Source organism: Athene noctua, chromosome 4, assembly GCF_965140245.1.
Source record: "Athene noctua chromosome 4, bAthNoc1.hap1.1, whole genome shotgun sequence".
NCBI lineage: Eukaryota > Metazoa > Chordata > Aves > Strigiformes > Strigidae > Athene > Athene noctua.
Genome location: NC_134040.1, coordinates 9,901,077 through 9,919,774, shown reverse-complemented (window position 1 = coordinate 9,919,774; position 18,698 = coordinate 9,901,077). Strand labels below are relative to the sequence as shown.

The following is an 18,698-nucleotide window of genomic DNA, read 5'->3' as shown; positions in this document are numbered from 1 at the left end:
TTCAAAGAAGGTGGGAATAGATCATAGAATGTTTTGGGTTGGAAGGGACCTTAAAGCTCATCTAGTTCCAACCCCCTGCCCTGGGCAGGGACACCTTCCACTAGCCCAGGTTGTCCAAAGCCCCGTCCAACCTGGCCTTGAGCACTGCCAGGGAGGGGGCAGCCACAGCTTCTCTGGGCAACCTGGGCCAGTGTCTCACCACCCTCACATTAAAGAATTTCTTCCTTATATGTAATCTGAATCTACCCTCTTTCAGGTTTAAAGCTGTTACTTGGAAGGCTTCTAAATATTAGAAGAATTTCTAGAGGCTGAAGAAGAATCTTCCCTTTAGCTTAAGGCAGTGTTCACGTGTATTCTTTTCTTGGAAGTGATGTACAATATCTCAAAAATAAAGGTTAAAATAAGAAAATTATTTTCATTGGATTGCTAATTATGTTCTATGATGCATCCAGAAATTAGGATTTGGAAAGGCTTCCAGTGATAATTTGTTCTTACAAGCTTCCACTTTTCAAGGAAGAGCAAATATTCAGAAGTATCTATCATTACAGAAGTGTGAAGATTCCTTTGAAAGGCAAAGTGGTTAATCATTTATTATATGGGAAAAGCTTGTTGGCATTAGCATCACTAATGTTCTTATGCTGCTTATAAACTGTTCATATTTTCATAAACTTTAACTTACTAAGGATTTTTATTCTTATTTGTAGAACATTCAAGGTATCTCTAAACATCCAGTTAGAATTACAAAGAAGCAGTACATAAAAGGTAAAATATATTTTCATTAACATGAAGAGGCAATTTTATCTAATTATTTTACTGAGTTATATTTAAAAGCAGACCAATAACTCCAGCATTAAAGGATAGAATAGATTATTGATGCTTAATTATACATTATGATTTAAACCAATTACTTTTTGCTGGTTGTTCCTGAAAAAAATTTGCTGTTTCACCGCTCATCTAAATAGTCACAAACTTCTAGATTTTTTTCTTTCCCTTGACTATCTCACTCTTCCTTTTTCCAGATGAAATTATGCATCTTCACTCCATTAAATATCCTAGGGAAGATTTTGTGCGCATTCAGCTCATAAGGCTTTTTCTGAGGAGATGTTAAAACTGGGTCATTTTTGTGAAACTCGCGACTAACACCAATAGTTAGTCAGATGTGTTGTTTGTGATAACAGAAGCAGATTTAAAGCAGATGATTCAGAGAGAATCCAAGTAAAGTCTAGAAAAGCATGACCCAAATGATAAAGAGAGTCTACAATAGTAGACTCAAAAATAAGAGAGAGATTTGCCAACATAAACTCTCCTTGAATACCTACAGCCATAGCTGGGAAATGCTTCTCATTTGTTGCACTTGGTTCCCAGTTAAGGGCAGGCTTGCCTTTTCACAGCTATTCACTCCATGCATTTGAAATAATACAGATCATAAAACAGGAGTCTGTTGAAGACAGTGTAAAACTGACAGCAGTTTTATTTTATCTACCTGATTCATTTTTATAATTACTTTTTAAAAGTTGCTATAAAAAAAAATAAAAATGTGAACAGTGGCTGTGTAAACCTGAGCTTCTGTGCATAACTGTGGCACATAGGCCAATCAGTTTTGTTACTGATCTTACAATATGTGCTTCTCAAAAAAGTATTTCTAAGTGATCTGTGAATAATGTTAGTCATTTCAGATATTTGTTAGCTAGTGTTTTGGGAAGGGTTTGATTTCAAAAAAGGAAAACTAAGTGGCACTTCAGGGATGGCAGATAAAGATGTTGTACATGACTAATAGAGTAAAATAATTGTGATGCTGATAGTGCTCTGGTAGGTTGCTTATGTTGCAATTTGTGTGGCTTTAGTTGTGTGTTTGGTATGTTGTTTACAACCTTTTATGGTTTGCAACAAAATATTTTTGGACTTAAATGTCTGTCTCCTCTCTAGGAAAAGAAGAGGAAATTATAACGATTTCCCCAAGAACATTGTTTGTTTCAAAACAAGGATACACATTTTTAGCAGCAGGTAAGATAGTATGTATTATTATTCTCATACGTATTAATGTTTGCATTTTTGTCATTTCTTTGTTCCCTCTCCTTTGGATATTTTACAAGTCTGTCAAATCCCTTAGTATCAATTAATACTGTTATATGATGTATACTTCTTAGTGTGCCTTGGAAGTGGATGATATGTAAGCAGTGTCAGTAGAAGCTAGGAAGATTGACACCTGAAGATAATGAAGGTATCAGACACCTTGTGATCTGTAGCTGGAATATAACTTATTCAGTATGAGTTTTTTACAGGCATCTGGTTTTTTGAGCATGAGGAAATGACTGAACAGTCCAGGCTTGCTTTTTAATTTGTGATAGTTTGATTAAAATGCAGGTAATGCTTTCATTTTAGAGCACTAGATTGATTTTAACACTCTGTTTTCTAGATTTTTCCCATATTGAGTTAAGGATTCTTGCTGATTTGTCATCTGAACCAGAACTTCTGAAACTGTTCCAAGAACCTGAAAACACTGATATCTTTTCCACACTGGCTTCTCAGTGGTAAGAGGAAATGTTGAAATTTTTTTAATAGTATTTAGACAAGATAGTAAGAATAACTTGAACTATTATATTACTCTGTAGTGATAACAAAAAACAGGTTTTTACTACAGTATCTATTGTTTATACTGTTTTAACACTGAATTATAATGCCTTTCTGTCTTTCTGAGCCTTTTCTTCTCCACTGTGGTAATTACCATATGTCAAAATGCTGCAATCCAACTGACCAGTATGAGCATTGTGACTAAAGCTCGTGCAGTTATATATTGTGAACAGTGCATGCTGATAACTTTCTCACTGTATTGTTGTTCACCAATTCTTTTTAAAAATCCAGAGCAAGTTAAGTAGAATATCCATATGAAAAATTGCAGAACGACTTTTCTCAGTAAATGTACGAGCATTTTTGAAATCTGCTTGGTTATCCAGCAGAAGTATTGGAATCAAATTACATATGTAATTACATATGTACAAGAAACAGAGAGACTAGAACTCATGGGATTCCTTTGAACTCATAGGGATGATGTGATACTTGTAAAAAGTGGTACTTCAGTAATTAAAAAAGAGATTTCTTCATTCCCATATTATTTACTGATGCTCTTCAGCATGCAGATTAAAAGATTAACTGTCAAAAAAGATGGAATATTAGTTACCTAACTGTTTGAACGTATTTCTTATTACTGTTTGTATCATGGTGCCTAAAAATCTTACTTAAGACTTTTGTCTTCCCTTGTACTCAAAAGTGCATGATCATTCAATAAGTGACAGGATAGAGGTCAAGCAGCTTACAGTTTGAACAGATAGGTCAGCAAAAGGTTGAATAAAATGCTGTAACATATAAGCAAATTGAACAGGATGATGTCATGTAAATGTCAGGCAATTTTCACATTTTCTCTTTGTTTCTCTCTTTTAATATTTTATCTCCATTTTAGTTGGAAGATTGTTAGCTGCAAATGAAAGCAAAAATAGATGTGAATTCATCAATCCCGATCTAGCTCAATTCCTATCCTACAGTTTCTAAATTTTTGCAGGCATAGCCTTCCCAACCACAGTATTTCCTACTCGCTGCAATATTTGCTAATATACTTTGAAGCAGTACAAAGAAACAAAATGGAGCTCAAATTATAAGTATCTTGCTACCAACAACTCAATCAGCGCTTGAGGCCTGTGCATTCTGGGAGAACACAACTTGAGGTCACAAACATGCAATGATTATAGCTACAGAAAGACCACCTTTTTTTTTTTTTAGAGTTGCTTAGAAGCACTGATACTATAATAAATTCTCAGCTCTAACATGATATCACTAGAACCTCGTGATGGAGTTAAATCCTTATTTTAGTTTGGAGGTATATTGCAAATGTATGCATGAAGATGAGTCACATTTTGTCTCAACTCTGGGCAAGACTCCAGAAATACCATTCTATTCGGCAACCTCACAGCTCTTGGCAGCCATCAACCTCTTATAGTTGCTACACAGTAACTTTAAATTTAATGAAATATTACAGGCAAATATTTTTATCAGACAGAAGTGTCATGGTGTGTCTACAAAATCATTACATAATGATTCTGCTGACTCTTCTTTTAAGCTTCAGGAAAGCTGGTGCTTGGAAGTAACTTTCTGTTGAATCTATTATATGACTCATTAATTACAGAAACACAAAGGATGTGTTTAATCTCATCTAACCTTGGACACCTATTGTATACCTGGAAAGATTCATTTGACCTATTGTTGATGTCCCCTGTGTAATAAGATCAATCGTACGTTAAAAGTGTTGACTTCTCACCACTGAGAACAAAGCAGGTCTGGGGTAGCCAGCTCACATGTAGACCATCTGTATTTGTTCTGACAAATTCAATTCCTCCTATTGGATCAGTTCCGAGTGAATTCACGTTGACTTTTGGAATTTTGTCCTTAATTTATTTAGCGCCAAAGAGGAGACATAAAATCACAAGCTTCACAGATACTTTCCTATTTCAGGCAATTACTCATCTCTCATAGTCCACTATTGATAACTAAAATCTTTAGGACAAACAATTAGTTCACTGACTTTCACAGAATCACAGATTCATCTAGGTTGGAAAAGACCTTGAAGATCATCTAGTCCAACCATTAACCTAATGTAGGTTATTGTAATTGATTCCCTACCACTGGTATTAAAAAAGATATTGAGAAGGACAATCAAAATAAACAATAAACATTTTATCGCCTCTTGGTCTTCTGGTTTTCTCTGGGTTTTAATCCTTTAAAATTTGTGCAAGTGATTTACCAGGTAGCATACTAAATGTTCTGTTCTGTTTGAAGGAATTGTATGTTGTTGCTATTTGTAAATCTTTTCTAACACATTTTGGACAGTTGGAAAACCTTGACAAAAAAGTTTTTTTCTTTAAGAAATCTATAAAAAATGAATTAGTTTCTGAAGCTCCTTCTCAGAAGAAAAAAATTAAGTCAATGTCAGTGTCTGATAGCATTCCAGCTTCTGAGTGCATGTCAGTTGGTATCTTTTAGCAGCTTTTCTGCATCTAAAAATACTTAGACTAATGAATATATTATTGGACAAAACCTGAGCCACCCCCCAGAGTCCAGCCAAGTTTTATACCAACTTATTCCCTTTTTAAAATCTAAGCTTCATGTCTTCTCCACTGGAATGTACATCTATTCCTTAGCTGTCCTTCAGGGTAAAGCCTTCTATCTGAAGTCCAACCTTTTGGAAAACCTTTACAGGGTTTTTATAGCATTTGGCAACAAATACAGATGGTGGGCAGTTTCTGTAAAGAGATTAGCTGTATGAGTTTCTGATTGAATTAAGATCTCTTATGTATAAAAGCTTTCCTTTCATAATTAGGTTAGGCATACTCTACCATGACTCAGCACAGTCTCTGGGACCTTAGAGTTGTGTCTCTCTTGGAAACCTGTTGGACCTGTGTTTCTATTAAACATCATTCATATGGAATCTACACTGGTCAACATTGCATTGTAGAGATGCATAAGTATGTGTCAAACCAAACTATGTCTATACATTACAGCAAAAGGCTGAATGGAGATACTAACTTTTATGCTAAGATTCAGTGTCATGTGCAACACCATACCCAACCCAGTAAACCTAGCTGAGAGGCAATCCTCTCTGCAAGACTAGGCTGTCATCTTGTGCTCCTCTGGCTAGTTTACAGTGATAGTTCATTTCAGAAGTAACATAGCCTACACCAGTCTGGGCTTCCCTGCACTATGCTCAGCTGTTTGCTATAGATACTGTAGATACTGCTTGCCTTAGATAGTTTAAGTATTGTGTGTTCTTTTTGACAGAACTGTCTTGAAATTTCTATTCAGATAAAACTCTCAGAAGCCAGTGTTAACTAGTCACTTAGTGCAAGTTTCTGGATAACATCATGCTTGGTCTCATATTTTTTCTTATTAAAGTGCTTTTTTCATACGGGAATAAAGTTCACAGAATTTTATTTCATGGAATTCACAGAGTAAAATAAAAATGGTGTCTGTTGGCCACTTTGCAGTGAATTTGCTTCTGTTGGCTCTTTTTGTTAGTGAAAAGTCCAAGCTCATCTTTGCTTTATACATTCAATATATTTTCTGATCATCTAACATAGTTACCCCAGCTAAAACTAAGATGATATAAATAGATTTTAATGTTCACTTGTATATGCTTAATACTATTTCTACTCTTATCCTGTCTGTAATGATGATCATATGCCAGTGATGTAATGACCAACACTATCTGACAGTGAGTACTATGTTATGGCCTATGAAGAATAAGCCTTAAATGACAGGTCAACACCTGCTGTTACAAGAACACCAAGAGTGCATTACATTAATGACCTGCTTGCTACTGAACACATAGTAAAGTTTCAAGGCTTGCCTAAACTTTTGAAATTCATCATATAACGGATTCCAGCTACCTGCAAGATTCACCTTGTGTTATATTGTCTTGATCTCCTATGGCAGTTATAGTCCTTTTAAAGCCAAATCATCATCCCAGTGTTGAAGATGATGAGAGCTGTCTTGGCAGCTCTCTGTCCAGCCAAGAGACCTACCTGCCATGAGACATCCAAATGACAACAAATTTCAGAATGAAATTGCTCTCACTTCTATAATCTAGCTTTTACATGGTAAATGAAAATTAAGTAATTGTATTTAAAATGCTGTTGATGGGCATATCTTAAAATCACTTTCAAATCTAGAGGCTGAAAAATAAGTTTACAGTCTTTTAGATAGCCTGAAATTTCTTTCTTAATTAGAGGTGCAGTGACTAGCAATCTCTTTCAAACTTCATTTTTCACCGTTCTCAGTAGGCTGTTGTTCCTCTGTCATAATGTATACACATATTGACCATATGGGGTCAAAACCCAGGAAAAGTGTCTTGATTTAGCTAAACACTTAAGCACGCCATAAGTATGTGATTTCATCCTACCTGACTGGTGCCAACTTTCCTGCCTGAGTGCATTTTTGAATTGGGATAGTGATGCTTCAGAGTTCTTATGACTCGAGCATTAAGCAAGCTGAACTTATAATGTTTGGATAAATCTTTTCCCCTGCTTCTTTAGAATCTGCCTTAGAGAACTGGAGATCTGTAGCAGTGATGAGTTCAGCTGCATTCAGCAGAGCATAGTGATACCATCCATCAAGGATCCTGAGGGCAACCTAACCATACAAATGCAACTATATTATTTATATCTCTGAAACTAGCTTAGTCATTTTAGTCTCGATATCATCACTGTGTTCCAATGTTTAATGACAGACCTCTCTGATATCTGCAAATTACACTTACTTCCTATATTTTAAGTTCCTGAATCTGAAATAGAAGACAAAATGCAACTTTGGGTTGCCAAGCTCCATGTACGTTGCCAAAGTATGCATCTCAGAGAGTGAAAAAGGCTATGTGCTGACCACAGAGCCATCTGAGAGAAGTTAATGAGAAATTCTAATCACAGAAGTTTGCATTTGAACTCCTCTTAGAAAGCTGGAACAAAATAACAAGGACAACCAGTTGTCCAAAGTCCATATCTGAAGATACCTGCTAGATAGGTAGTGTTCTCTGAAAAAAGGTGATCAGGATTCCATCTTTTCAGGTGGCTGTGTTGCCCAGCTTTTACATAAGACCTAGGAGACCTCAGTTCAACTTTTAAAACATTATAGAGTATTCAACTCCACATCTCTCCTCCCAGGAAAATCCAAAGCAAGGATAGACTTTGTGTGTGGCAGCTGAGATTCTGTTCAGCAAATATTGTAAAGTTTAAATAATTGGATTTGTTTAGTTGAGAGAAGATATGATTTAGGAAAAACATGATAAAAGTCTTCAAATATATACAAGGTTATTGCAGAGAGTTGGGCTGAGAGTGAACGAAGCATAATGGGCTTACACTGTTGTAAGAGATGAGTCAGTTAAAGAAATCTTTTGAATACTAGAGGTCAATAAATATGGAGGCGGGTTACCTATGAAGTCTGTCGAATTTCCATCACTGGAAGGAATGAGACAATTAGACAAATATTTCCAAGGATAGCTGAGGTGGTTTCTCAGTCTGTTTCACAACCATATTTTTATGCCACTATGATTTTATTGCAGATTGCTTAGAGCATTCAGTTGGAAAAGAGGTTTCTTTATTTCAGTACCATTTGGGGGATTATTTGGTTTTTACTTAGTGATTGTTTAATTCTGTTTGCTAGTAGTAGCCACAGGGACAAAAGTCAAACAGTTATGACTCTCACCTGAGTACTCTTAATAGAATAGCGAGTACTTTCATGTTTGCTTTCCTTCTGATCTCATAATTTTGCTTTTTATTGTTGTTGTTTTGGGGTGGCTTGGGCTTTTCTTTTTCACAGTAGTCCCATTTCTGTTTGATCTTGGAGGATGCCAAGCCTAGCTTGTGGCCTTGAAATTGGAGCATGCTTTAATTCCATGTCACTGGGAGGCAGAGTTGTGGCTGTGAAGCCCATCACATGAAGAGACAACTGAGTTGCTATCCCTCAGTAGCCAGGCAACTGTTCCAGGGTGCTACCGCCTCGACCTTATACTAAGAAAAAGCCAACAAATCCAAACCTGATAGCCAGAAAATGTCAGTGTGAATAATGACACAATCAGATGATATTTCCTAAATTGGGCCCTACAGGAATCACAGAGGAGGTCAGGTGGGCTCAGAGTGGATCTGTGATGAGCATGTGAACAATGCAGGATTTGGGGGGCCTGTTGAACTGTCAGGAGGGATGGGTTCCCTGAGGTACTCAGAGAATTCAATGACATCTAGGATTAAGGGGCCATTTAGTGGAATGAAAAGGGTTCATCTGCAGTTTTGAATATAGTCATCCACGTTAATTTCCTGAGTTTTGCCTGGGTGTTAGAGTTCCTTATGGAATTGCCAAAATAGATTTGTGAGAGATGGACTTCCACTGAGATCATGTAATAGAGAACTGGCCAAAAAATAAATGCAGGATTATTGTTCTGAGGTAAGAATTATCCCAGTAGACAAGTCACTTAAACTAAATGGGTAGATTGAGCTTCAGGTATCTACTTTATGTTTTAGTCTGTTGAAAATTATTACTGGGTTATGCTGTTATCTAGTGAGTGATTCCTAAGGCACACATTGGAAAGCACCAACAAGGTAGTACAGGTATGTTTGCAGCCTCTAATCTTAGTTTCTATTTAGATGTGTTTATGTCATAAATGTCCTAGCAGATTTATGAAAACATTTTGCCCTTTCTAAATTATAACTCTGAACTAAGATGTTAAAACATGTAGACTATATATCCTCATAAACCAAGAGGTTCAGAGGAAGAGACCCTGTAAGTAGGTTAGTTACAAATGGATTGAAGTGAAAGTCCAGTACTTCTATATCCAGAAATTTAGGTATGGGAGTACCCAGGTGATTTATAGTCTCTAGGAACAGTATTAGCATATGAAACAAAGAACATTCTCTTGACCGCATTATCTCTCTGAGATTAAATAAATGAAATCTTAATCTAGAAACACTATTAAATGTTGTTTTTTCTACATTTTTGGTAGATTATATTTACTATGTGAGAAGGGGAGGAATTCAGAAGGGTCTTTAGTAAATTGTTTACAGTATGATCTAATTGTGATCATACATCTATTACTACTATAAACTGTGTATTTTCATTTCTGAGAGCAGAAAGATAATTGTGCCTGTGCACAAGATTTCCATGCAGTGATAAATTACCTAGGCATTTTCTTTCATATATTGTGTGTCATAATTTGTCTGTTGAGCCAGTATAGAACCCGTGTAATGAAATCCATGTTGATCTGTGCCTCAGAAAAATCCCTTTATAGGTGAGACTGTTGGACAGTTGTGACTTAGTATTTTAGCTTTGGTACTCTGTAACTCTTTTCAGTTTGGAAATTATAGTATATGAATCAGAGAACACACAAAAAGAGAATATAGAAATTTTAATAATCTCTATTAAAATACTTATGTAGTACTATGTAGTAGAGGAATATCTGTAATACTGTTTAATATGCAGCTGTATTGTGTATTAAAAGATAATTACCTGAATAATCTGATATCAACCACCATTGTCATTTGAAAACAGGCATTCTCTTTAAACTATCAATTTCTACCTCTAAACTACAGTTTAACCAGTACACATTAACTGCTGAAGGTGAATTAAAGTAACAAGGTAATTAGCGGATACTTTTTAAGGATGATATTTACTCTGATTATACCAATGGAAGGACAATTTATGACAGTTGTGTACAATGCTTACACTTAAGGTATGCTTGAAAGAAGGCTGGAGGATTTGATAGTGTTCTAGTTGCTCCTGTTTCACTTTGAGATCTGAGTTTTGTAAAATCCAAATTACAAAATATTTCTTTCTCTCTCAGCTGCCATCTGCTTCCTTGTATTCGTGCTATTAGTGCTTTCTTTTGTGTGATGATGGAGAAAAGCACGAATACATGTCCTTCTTCTAGGTATTGAATTTCCCTTCTAGTAAGTACTGGATATAATAATTGTTCTTCTGAGTCTACGTGACTTTCAGGGAGTTAAAAAAACCCAGCTGCAGTACTTAGGTTACTTCTAGAATCCTGCCTTTGAAGAGGAAACATATCTTGTTATTACTTTGTAGCAATGACAGTTAATATCTAAAATAAGTGTGTCACTATCATGGAATTACAAGGGATTTATAAATTCTTTACCACTAATCTTTTGAAGAACATTCTTTTTTTATTATGTAGGCTTGGTTAGCTGACAATTTAAGACATGGAATTATCTTCAGCATACACTGTCCTGGCCAGAATCAGAGGAACCTGAACGCTTGATTTCCAATAATCTTTGGAACTGCAGGCTGTTTATAAAATGTACTGAACATAAAAGTTCATCTTTTCTCGGCTGTTATGTATGTGGGATTATGGTAATATCTTTTGTGAACTGTTTTGGTAAGGGACAAACATGCTAATTTTGAAAATTACATGAGAAAAAGCCTAAAGAGAAACAAAGCAGAGAGAACTACTGTGATTACCATATTGGAAGGACAAAGGTCTTTTTTAAAAAAACCCCAAATAAGCAACAAAAGATAGGTTCAACCAGATTTGAATAAAAAGACCACAGTGCAGAAAGGTTTGTTTTGTTCTTCACAGACTGTCTTCCTCCAGGAAGTGGGAAAATTTTATTTCTTTACCATCTGCCAAGCAGGGGACTCAAGGAACTGATTATATCTAATAATGACAAGGTGAGCCAAACTGTTGCATACTGGCAGTTGGTCCAGCGGGAACTATAGCAAAATAGGGAGTCTTGTTTTTCCAGCCACTTGGCAATTCATGATACTTCCTGACAATAGCTCTATCTGTTGATACCCTGCTGAGTTCTGAAGAACACAGGAAATAAGCAGAGGTATTTTGGATATTCCTGAAATAAGTCAAAATAAGTCCTCATGGGCTGAATTATACAAAAAAGTACTGTAATGGGTCTGTTTGAAAAAGATAAGGTCAAGTGTGCACAAATGCTTGGTAATAGGCTGACTAAATTATATATACACTTGCCCATAACTGTTTCATACAAACTTCTTTCAAATACATTCTTTGTATCACATAGATTAGAGATTCATCCTCAGCAAAACACAGTCTTCTTATTAGGTTACTGCATATAAATGTATGGTATAGCAGACATTGATTCAGTTAAGCTGCCTACTCCCTTAAGTAGCAAGAGTGAAGGCCAGGAAATCAGGAATGAGATAAATAGATTTTTGAGAAGGGAAAACCACATCTGTAGCTAAATGGTTTTTAAACAGGTATGAATATTTGTGCTTCTTTATTAATTTCATGAAAATATTATCAACAAGCTCTTTAAAGGGTCATTATTAATCATTAATTAACAAATATTAAGAGATGTCACCTGGCTGTTTGTTAAGTGATTAAGGAATAATGGAATAATCATGCTTATCCAAGTGAGAGCTTTAGCTCTCCTCCCATCCCTGTTAGGAGACATATGGTTACAAGATGCAGCCACAGGGTTACACAGCTGCCTTTCTACCAGTTTGAGATCTTTACGTTTTGTTCATTGTCTAAATAATGAGATACACCAGCTTAGGACTCTTAGAACTCCGTCTTTATCTAAAGATTTTTTAGGTAGTCCAGGCTATTTCATACACTTCTAATCAGATATTAGAACATGTAGTCTCTTGGATTAATTTCTCCACTTTTTGTGAGTTTAATGTCAAGGCTAGAATGAATTTGGATTAGTTCATTTTACTTTATACATTGCAAAATTATTAAATCTTTGATTTTAGGAGTTGCAATGAAGAAGAGTCATTCCATGCCATTGAGCACATACCAGATTGTGAAACTATCTTTTGCAGTATTACAATAAATTACAGGCATACCTGCTTTTCACCATGGAGTACTTAGGGTTACTTCTAGAATCCTGCCTTTGAAGAGAGTGGAGAAAGGTTTTCATGTGTATTATATGGCAGTCCCCTTAAATAAGTGTAACTGAATATCCCTGCTGGAGTCTCCATTTAGAAATATATGACTGTGTTGTGATCTTTCAGCTCTGAGGTTTGGCTATCTAACACAGCCAGTATTGGTTCGCTGTAAATCTGGAAGTCCTAAACTCAGTGCTACCTGCTAGGAGTCTCACTAAGGGTTAACATAACATTTCTTTCATTATCATTGAATTACCTGATTTTGTTATTGTTTTAATTAGTTTCAAAGCTTCTGCTTGTTTTTCTTTTGTGAGATTCCAAAGAAACGATTTTTTCAGTATTTTTAACTGAATAATTATTAGTACTTATCCATTGTCTCATTGTTTATGTATCATTTCTGTTCTGATCAATATCTAAAATATCTCTCTGTATCTTTTTTTTTTTTTTATTATTCAGAGTATTACTGATAAAAAGTGAGGAATCCAGAATTTGTTTCATATATGCAGTTCAGAGAGAGACACAATTTCAGTTTGAATGGGAAGGCATGCTCTTCAGGGGCAGGTATTCTGTGGCAGAAGGTCTAATTGTGGAGATAACTGCTCATTATGAATCTGGTGTTTAATAATAACTTATCTGATAAAATAGTTGTGAATGAGGCTCTTCTGCAGCTCCTGCTGCTGTATTGCTGCAGATTTCTTAGGATGCTTCTTGAGAAATTTGTTAAACCTGTGAGGTACTATAGTATAAACTTGAATTCCTGTGAGAATAGATGTGGTCTGTTATGGTAGAAAAAGATGCTGACAAGGTGTCAGCAGTTATTAAGAAACAGAGAAGCATTCAGAAGAGAATCTCTAAGAAAAAGTAAGGCAGAATCTCCCACTGCTGGTTAGTAGTTTATGCTTGGCAAGAGTATGCCTGGTCTTACACAGGAGAATAAGACTACAAGGACGGTTTTGGTCATAAAATTGTTGCAGGTGACAATGTCATAAACTCCCTTTCCTAGATTGGTGGGGTCTCAATTTAGAACTAGTTTTAAGCTACATAATGCTAATGAAGACCTGTTGATTTCCCCATTTTTCTTCTAGCTAGACAACTCATTTTACTTTATATCTTATATTTGTTCCTACAGTTTATATACCCAAATTATTCTTGCTAATGTTGCCCATTAACTTTATCAGGTCTCCTTGCCCCCCAGTGTTTGCTTTGTATAAATACTTCAGGAAGGCAATGTTCTCAACCCTGGTTCTTTAAGGAAACCAAAATATCTTAATGAACTAGTATTATGTGCAGCTAGTTATGACTACATGGAATTCCATGTACCTTAAACTGTATTTCTGCTTGACAAGGAAAATGAGCTTCTGTGGCACTGACTGACTGTTACACTAAACTGCTTTAGTTAAGCTAGCTCTGAAATCTCAGCACCAGAGCACGGACTCAGTCATGGTCCAGAAACAGAACTTAATTTTGGAACAGCCATGAAACTGGACTAGCAGAATGATGAATGAAACAAAGAAATAATGACTTAAGAGGCTACCTTTATTTGAACAAATTTGGTGTCAGGGATATTCCTGGTTGCTGGCACTCAAAATCTGGGTTGGTGAATTGGTCCCTATTGTGGTAGTCTCTCTGGACCAAACAGTTTCTGGGCACAGTTCCTGAATTATTATGAGTCACAGATTATTTCCACCAGGCTGCTAGATGTAGCACCATGTTTGGATGGTAAGAGAGTTTTAAAGTATGGGTATGTGATATTGTTTTCCAGTAAGCTCCGTTCCTGTAGAGTGTTATGGGCAGGCTTAATTTCTTAAATATTGACATAGTGTCTCCTTTCACATGGTTGATTTTTTTTCTCTGTTTAGTATTCTAGTAGCCTACTACCACCAAATTCATGTTTCTTGAACATAACCAAATTATGTTAACTACCCCAGATAAAATCTCATCACTATATTGTACAGCAGTACTAATATTGTCCTGTCATTGGAAATAGCTCACTTGACACATCCTGAAATTGCATTTGGTTTTCCACAGCCAAACCACACTGTTTCCTAGTTGTTCCATGAGCAATTACTTCATCCTTTCTCTGTTTCTAATTCCTCATTCCCTACTTTATAAAAAACCTCTATACTTTAATAATTCTTATTTGCAAGTAAAATAGCTTGCAGAAAAGCAATAGACTCTATTATTCTTTAGACTCCGTGAAAGGGTTTATTTCTCGGAAGGTGTAGCATGTAGGGATAGGTTCACAGTTACTACTGTCTGGAGCGGGGAAATGGTGTCAGGGTGCTATCTAATTTTGCTCCTCTGCTGTGTTTTGTAGAAGAGTTTGTTGTGATACAGCTTGGAAGACAACCTCTAAGATCTCTGTATATCACATTTCTGTTTCTCTTTTCTGTCCTATTATTATACTCACTTTGGGATTAGGCAGTCTCTTATCTGCTTGAAAACATTGTGAAATCAGATGTAATTGTATCCTCAGATTATGTCTCCAGTTTTGGCCTAGGAGTATTTAGCTTGGTATATCATTAATGGTAAAGTTCATTGCTTTTACTTAAATTTCTGTAAGGCTAACAGATTAAATCATTGTTCTGAAGAAGCATCATTATTTAAATCATGTTTGTTTGCATTAGGCAAAAAGCACTGATTCTAGATTGAGATATTCATCCCTCTCTCCATATCAATCACTTGAGAAATGTCTGTTTCTTAATGAATTATTGTAGTAATGGTTACATTTTTGCATAATAAAAGAATTGTACTAAAGGGTACTCCTCTAAAGATTCTGACAGGAAACACTTGAAAATTGTGGCATTTACAAATACATTGTGCATGGCAGCTGTAATAATTTCTCTTTTGCCTTTGGAATACCTTTGTTAGGTAGCTCTGCCTCCACAAATGAGGGCTTAAATATGAACTTTTCAGTTGAGATATAGGAGACAGGCCTAGGTTTTGGCTTGTGATGTTTAATTATTGCAGTATGTTTTTCGAAGAGCATTCATGCAGTGGTTTAACTAGCTATCGCTTTCTTCACCTACTCCCTTCTACTCCCCTGTCCCATCCCTCCCCGACCCCCACCCCACCCCCCCCAAACTACTGTAAATGCTGAAATTTAGTAGAAGGAAGGATGTCGAGTTTGCCTTCTCAGAATCAGAGTTTTAAAACATTTTAATCTCCAAGTTCAGCGCCTCATGGGTGTTGGTGTGGAATATTTTAACAGTTTTGCAGCAGAGCAATTTCTATCTGTTTTGAAATCTCGCTTGCAGTAGCTGATATTAATGAAATTTAACACTTGCTTTGCACTCAGACAGATTGTCTGTATGGCAGCTTATGGAAATTTCACCTTGTAGTTTACAGTTCCTTGGAGAAGTGCAGCTGTGACAGTTGTTTAGACTCAGATAATAAGGTAGAGGGAATAAAGTCTTCAGGAAGCACAATGACTTGTTTTTTAGAAGAGCTAAACAATAGCTTTTAATAAAGCAGGTTGTTAACTACAAGTTTAACAATACAGCTTAATTTTATGTCACACTGGAAGCTTATTATTATTACACATTAAATGCTTTCTTAGCATTCTAAAATAGATGAAAATAAATTTTAGAATTGTCACTACCACTACTAACACACAAACCAGTGAAAAAGCAAGCTCTGAGGAGGTTGGACAGTTCTCAGTTGTATTGTGGTGGCTCTCCTAGTTTTACAGAGAGACTTCCTCTTGTGTAAAAAGCGTATGGTCCGGCACATGAGTCGAGGCAATCCCATGCACAAATACAGGCTGGGTGATAAGTGGATTGAGAGCAGCCCTGCAGAGAAGGACTTGGGGTATTAGTGGGTAAAAAACTGACTATGACCCAGCAATGTGCACTCACAGCCCAGAAAGCCATCCCGATCCTGGGCTGCATCAAGAGCAGTGTGGCCAGCAGGGCGAGGGAGGGGATTCTCCCCCTCTACTCCACTCTCATGAGACCCCACCTGCAGTGCTGTGTCCAGCTCGGGGGGCACCAACATAAGAAAGACATGAAGCTGCTTGAGCAGATCCAGAGGAGGCCACAAAGATGCTCAGGGGGCTGGAGCCCCTCCCCTGTGAGGACAGGCTGAGAGAGTTGAGGTTGTTCAGCCTGGAGAAGAGAAGGCTCTGGGGAGACCTTACAGCAGCCTTCCAGTACTTAAAGGGGGCTATGGGAAAGATGGGGAGGAACTCTTGATTAGGGAACACAGTGATAGAATGAAGGTAATGGTTTTAAACTGAAAGATGGTAGATTTAGACTAGATATAAGGAAGAACTTCTTTACTGTGAGGGTGGTGAGGCCCTGGCAGAGGTTGCCCAGAGAAGCTGGCTGCCCCCTCCCTGGCAGTGCTCAAGGCCAGGTTGGACGGGGCTTTGAACAACCTGGGCTAGTGGAAGGTGTCCCTGCCCAGGGCAGGAGGGTTGGAACTAGATCATCTTTAAGGTCCCTTCCAACCCAAAACATTCTATGATTCTGTGAAAAGCTGTCTTCAAATAGTCATCTCCTAGAGTGACTTTGATAAAATATTACATTTTATGAGTGCACTCTAGAGCAGCTTAGTAAAATGGTTCCATTTAATTCAATTAACTTTAACTTTAGTGTCAAGCTAAATCTTGGTGAAATCAAGAATGCAAGGGCAATTTATTCTTCCCTTTTGCCTTTATTTCACTGTGATCACAGGCATAATAGAAATTTAAGCTGCAAGAGGAGTTTTTAGTGAAGATTGAAAGAGATGGGATGTGAAGTATCTCATCCCTCTCTGCAGAACCCATTTGTTCAAGACCCTCATGTATAGCATGACTGATTTCTTCCTCTTATTGCCCTACCAAGCCTGTTGCTTATTTTTTCTGAACTATGTAGATGCTGTTTGATGTAGTGTGAGATCTCCTCTCTGCTTCAGCTACTTGTTTTTCCTGAGCAAACTGGACATTGTTGTAACAATATTATAGCTCCATGTTTTGTTCTGTGTCATATCTGAGATGGCAGTTACATCATCATTTGATTATATATTATGAACTCTTGTTTCCTTATGTCTCAATTTGCTTGTATTTGTCTAAAGGCTGCTCTTAAGGTCCATCTATTTCTTTATGAAGTGATGAGACTTCTAGCAGGTCCAAGATGGGTAATTATTTGATACTCTGCTACAGCTGTCATCTCCCAAAATGGCTTCTGTTCTTTCTTAACTGTTTGAAGCCTCCTACAGAAAAGCTTGAAAAGTAGATGTGATAAGTGAAAAAAGAACTCTAAGAGCATTAATTTGCATTTGATCCCTGACCTTACTGTTTTATACAAATGACCTTTGACAAATTTTATATCATCCCTTAGTCTGTTTAGATTTATTTGTTCTTTCAGCGATGGTGCCTATCACTGTTGATGTTCACACTGGCTCCTGAAGCTGGCATTTCGTTACCCTGACTTCCTTCTCTTATGTGCTCATAGACCCAAAGACCCTAAAATAAAAATGCCCTCTAGTTAATTAATTCCTCCAGCAATCACAACTCAGAAATAAATATCACTTCTCTTTGTAATTCACTATGTAAGAGACCCTACAGATATAAGAAGAAAGTCCTTTTTTTGGTTCTTGCAGGAGTGAAGGAGAGAAAAGTGAAGCTTGCAGGGTATGATGTGCTCTTTCAAGCACCTTCATTGATGTCAAGGACTTTCTGTTCTGACAGATGTCCAGAATTGTGCATTTTTAAAGAAAAATCTCCAAGTGACCTTTTTTGTCAAGAGCACTGGAAATAAAGTGCTATCTAATTTCTCTTCATTATCTGATATGGGGGACATCAACATGCAGGTAAATATCTTAATAAAGATAATGGATCACTTTACTCCCAAATGAATCTGTCAGCAGATTGTTACTGATGATAGCTATAATTTATGACATGACCTCATTGAAGTTTCGTTATCTGCTTCTCTACTATTTTAAAATGTAGCAACTTCTGGCCCACAGAGCAACTGCAAAGACATGTCTTTCTTCTGTAAAACACATGAAAGCTAGATATCATGCTCTTTAAAAGGAGGTTGAGGACTAATGAAATAAATCTTTATGTAATGGACTATAGAGGCTACTCAAAGTAAATTATTTTATGATTAACCACTGGAAGTACTTTTAAAATCCTAAAGTGCTTCTGGAGTCTTGCAAAAGAATTTTATAGGGGTTATAAAGCTTTTCCTGGTGCTAAATAGATATAAACCAAATTAAAAAGCAGTTTCGTAGGGTGGCATACAAAGAGGGAAGAGAGACACAATGATGAAAATGTCACAGATCTGGCTGTAGTAGAGGAAGGATGACAT

The 18,698-nt window shown here is 36.6% G+C and overlaps 1 protein-coding gene across 1 annotated transcript in view; it reads left to right on the top strand.

Moving 5' to 3' along the window:
• POLN (DNA polymerase nu) overlaps positions 1-18,698 on the top strand; it is a 108,386-nt gene that overhangs the window by 45,374 nt on the left and 44,314 nt on the right. Inside the window, exons 15-17 of the mRNA XM_074904394.1 lie at positions 705-762; positions 1,927-2,004; positions 2,417-2,531. Coding sequence (XP_074760495.1) covers positions 705-762; positions 1,927-2,004; positions 2,417-2,531 — 251 coding nt within the window. The remainder of the gene's footprint in view (positions 1-704; positions 763-1,926; positions 2,005-2,416; positions 2,532-18,698) is intronic.